We start from the raw sequence: 2719 nt of genomic DNA, 5'->3' as shown, positions 1-2719 counted from the left end.
TGTGTGTGTGTGTGTGTGTGTGTGTGTGTCACCTGTGCTAGCAGCAGTACCGAGGGGGACCAGATGGGTCCCGTTTTGTGTGATGGCCTTTACAGGGAGTTGGTGCTGACCGCGGGGGGCTTGTTGCACGATGGTAACCGTTGTCAGCGGGGCAGCCTGAGAGCTCTGGATGATGCGACTGACTCCACCTATAGACGAGGCTGCGATAGATGGGATTGGCTCCACTTTGACTACACACCGGGAGAAAAAACTAGTATCAGACTCACCTCGCACATACAGTCACAACATGATACTGACTGACCACACCAGCTGGCTCACCTTTGATCTCTTGGTGCTCTCCGCCTCCGTTCTCCTGAGGTTCTGGGCTCACTGTGGCAGTAGGCTGTCCAGTAACAGTTGCCATGGTGACGGCTGGGATCTGGTGGACGACGTGCACTGTCTGCATGACGGGGGCGGAGCTAACCGTTGTTGTGACTATGGCTGGCGTCGCCATGGCGTAGGTCACGGACTTCATGGTTGTTTGAGGCATCTGGCGCTGAACGGCGATCAGTACTGGCTGGTTGTTGAGGGGGGAGCCTATCAGAGGGCAGGGCTGTGGGTTACTGACAAACTCTTTACTGTCATTCACTATTGTAGAAAATGAAGGCTCATATAAACACTGCACACATCGCATAAAAATGAGGGGACAGTGATTGGCATGGTCACCTAATGTTTTAGCCCTTTTAACCTCAGAGCTGAACACAAAGAATCTTTATTTGTCCAGGAGCGTCCATGTCAGCCCTTTAGCCAAGAGGAGTTAAATGGTTCAGTGAAAGGGAGAAAAACTTGACAAAGGGCATGTTTTACCAGGGGAGTTCTGTGCAAAGCGGGCTTCTTGGATGACAGCAAGTTTGGGCTGGACTGTTGTGGTTTGAGTTGGGGCTGGCAGTGGCTCTGGCTCCATGGGGACTGGGGACCCCTCTCTCGACAGGCTGTCTGGGGTCTGGACCCCGCTGGAGTGGGCAGACAGTGCCCCTGTGTGGTTGGGAGAAGCTGGAGCGCTCCTGGGACAGGAAAAGAGAGACGGTTGATTACTGACATAGTGCAGCCCTACAAACTCAAGACACTCGTACTGACACTGAAAACACATCTTTCAAGTAACACACTCGTGCTCTTTACCTGGAGGAAAGAGGTCCCACAGGGGTCCTGAAGCAGGGCACTCCCCTGGGCCGGCGCTTCCTGAAGGCTTGCTCTATCAGCTTGCCCTCAGAGGCGGGGTCGATCCTCCAGAAGGAGCCTTTGCCCGGCTCCTCCTGAGAGCGGGCCACTTTGATAAAGTACCGGTTCAGGGAAAGGTTGTGGCGGATCGAGTTCTAAAACACCAAAAAATATGACACACACACAGACCATTACTAAAAGCTTTACAATTATTTGAAATAATGTAGTGTTACAGCATTTGTGTTATATAGTGTTGGAGTGATGGAAAAAAAATTGTCATCAGAAGGTGTACATGTAGGCTCTGAATTTACTCTATTTACATTTTAACACATTTCATTCATAAAGTTGCTTTGCCTTGAATGCAAGTCATGTAACACTTAATAACTACTGATGGGATAGTAATTAAGTGGACCCACTACGCTGTGATCGCAGACAGTTTGTGTTACTGGTACACTGGTGTTCATGTAAAGAGGAGTGGATTTAGGGCAGGCTGGGAAATTTGGGCAACACGGTAAAAAGAACGGCTCTCACCAAGTACGACTCCATTCCTTTCGTTCGTACCAAAGAATCTGATCGTTTGCAAGTGTTACATCACAACCACTTGCACTCAGCGGTACCTTTGCGAAGTTTCTAATGTTCCGATTTTTTTGACACTGTCAGAAATGTGTAAAGTCAGTCATGTGTTAAAGAAGGCGTTGAGCTGAACTGCTTTCTATTGGAAGGTGTTTCTAATTTTTTGCCCTCCCTATTTTATTTCAAACACAAGGGCGGAAGAATATTAGAAACACCTCTTAATTTAACGCACCACTAACTCTGACCTCAATGCTAAAACCCATTGAATTGAATGGGTTATGTCAACAGTAACTGAACACTTAGGTTGTACTCACTAGGCCCGGCTGCCTTGCACTGTGCCCGAGCACGATTAACTTTACAGCAGAACAACAGCAGTATTGGATTGAATCACATTCTAAGGGTGTTTCTAATAAAGTGAACAAGATGAGAGAAATCCAGGCTGAAGTGGTGCAACACAGCAAGAACAACATTTCTAAATCAGCATGCTCCATTTACACACTGAAAACAAATGTAATGTGTAAATGGAGCATGGTGATTTTAACTGTTTTATCTCAACAGGACATTATGTAATATTTGCATCATTGGGCAAGTTACAATTTACTAAACATTTGCCCAAATTGTTTGTATTTCTTTTGTTTTCTGAGGGATTCAAGAGTTTGTTTCAATGCCAACTACAATTTTGTTTCTCCAGCTGTGAGCAGCTTCTTATATGCTTAGTGCATTGCATTGTAGGACAATAGTGTCCATCAACTGCAAGCTCAAAAAGTTTTTAGTATGGCTGACTTTATCCTGTCAGTGTGAACACATAACATACAAAAAAATTGAATAAGTACGCAGACTGGATTTTAGGCACATATTTGAACCTCAGTTTTAGTTCAAGATGAGGGTTTCTGATGACAGTTTGTGAACACACGTTAGACCCATCCATGAGACAGCCGTCACCCTGGCT

General features: G+C 46.2%; 1 protein-coding gene across 1 annotated transcript; it reads right to left on the bottom strand.

Annotated features, from left to right (window-relative positions):
• Nucleotides 1-32: 32 nt before the first annotated feature.
• LOC123964598 (forkhead box protein K2-like) lies at nucleotides 33-1352 on the bottom strand (the record flags this gene model as incomplete). The annotated part of the gene is made up of 4 exons (XM_046041474.1): nucleotides 33-230; nucleotides 319-576; nucleotides 847-1043; nucleotides 1159-1352. Coding segments are annotated over 4 exons (847 nt in total), but the record flags the coding sequence as incomplete, so codon positions are not given.
• Nucleotides 1353-2719: the final 1367 nt, after the last annotated feature.

Source organism: Micropterus dolomieu, unplaced genomic scaffold (assembly GCF_021292245.1).
Source record: "Micropterus dolomieu isolate WLL.071019.BEF.003 ecotype Adirondacks unplaced genomic scaffold, ASM2129224v1 contig_3518, whole genome shotgun sequence".
Taxonomy (NCBI): domain Eukaryota; kingdom Metazoa; phylum Chordata; class Actinopteri; order Centrarchiformes; family Centrarchidae; genus Micropterus; species Micropterus dolomieu.
This window is presented reverse-complemented; position numbering and strand designations above follow the sequence as displayed.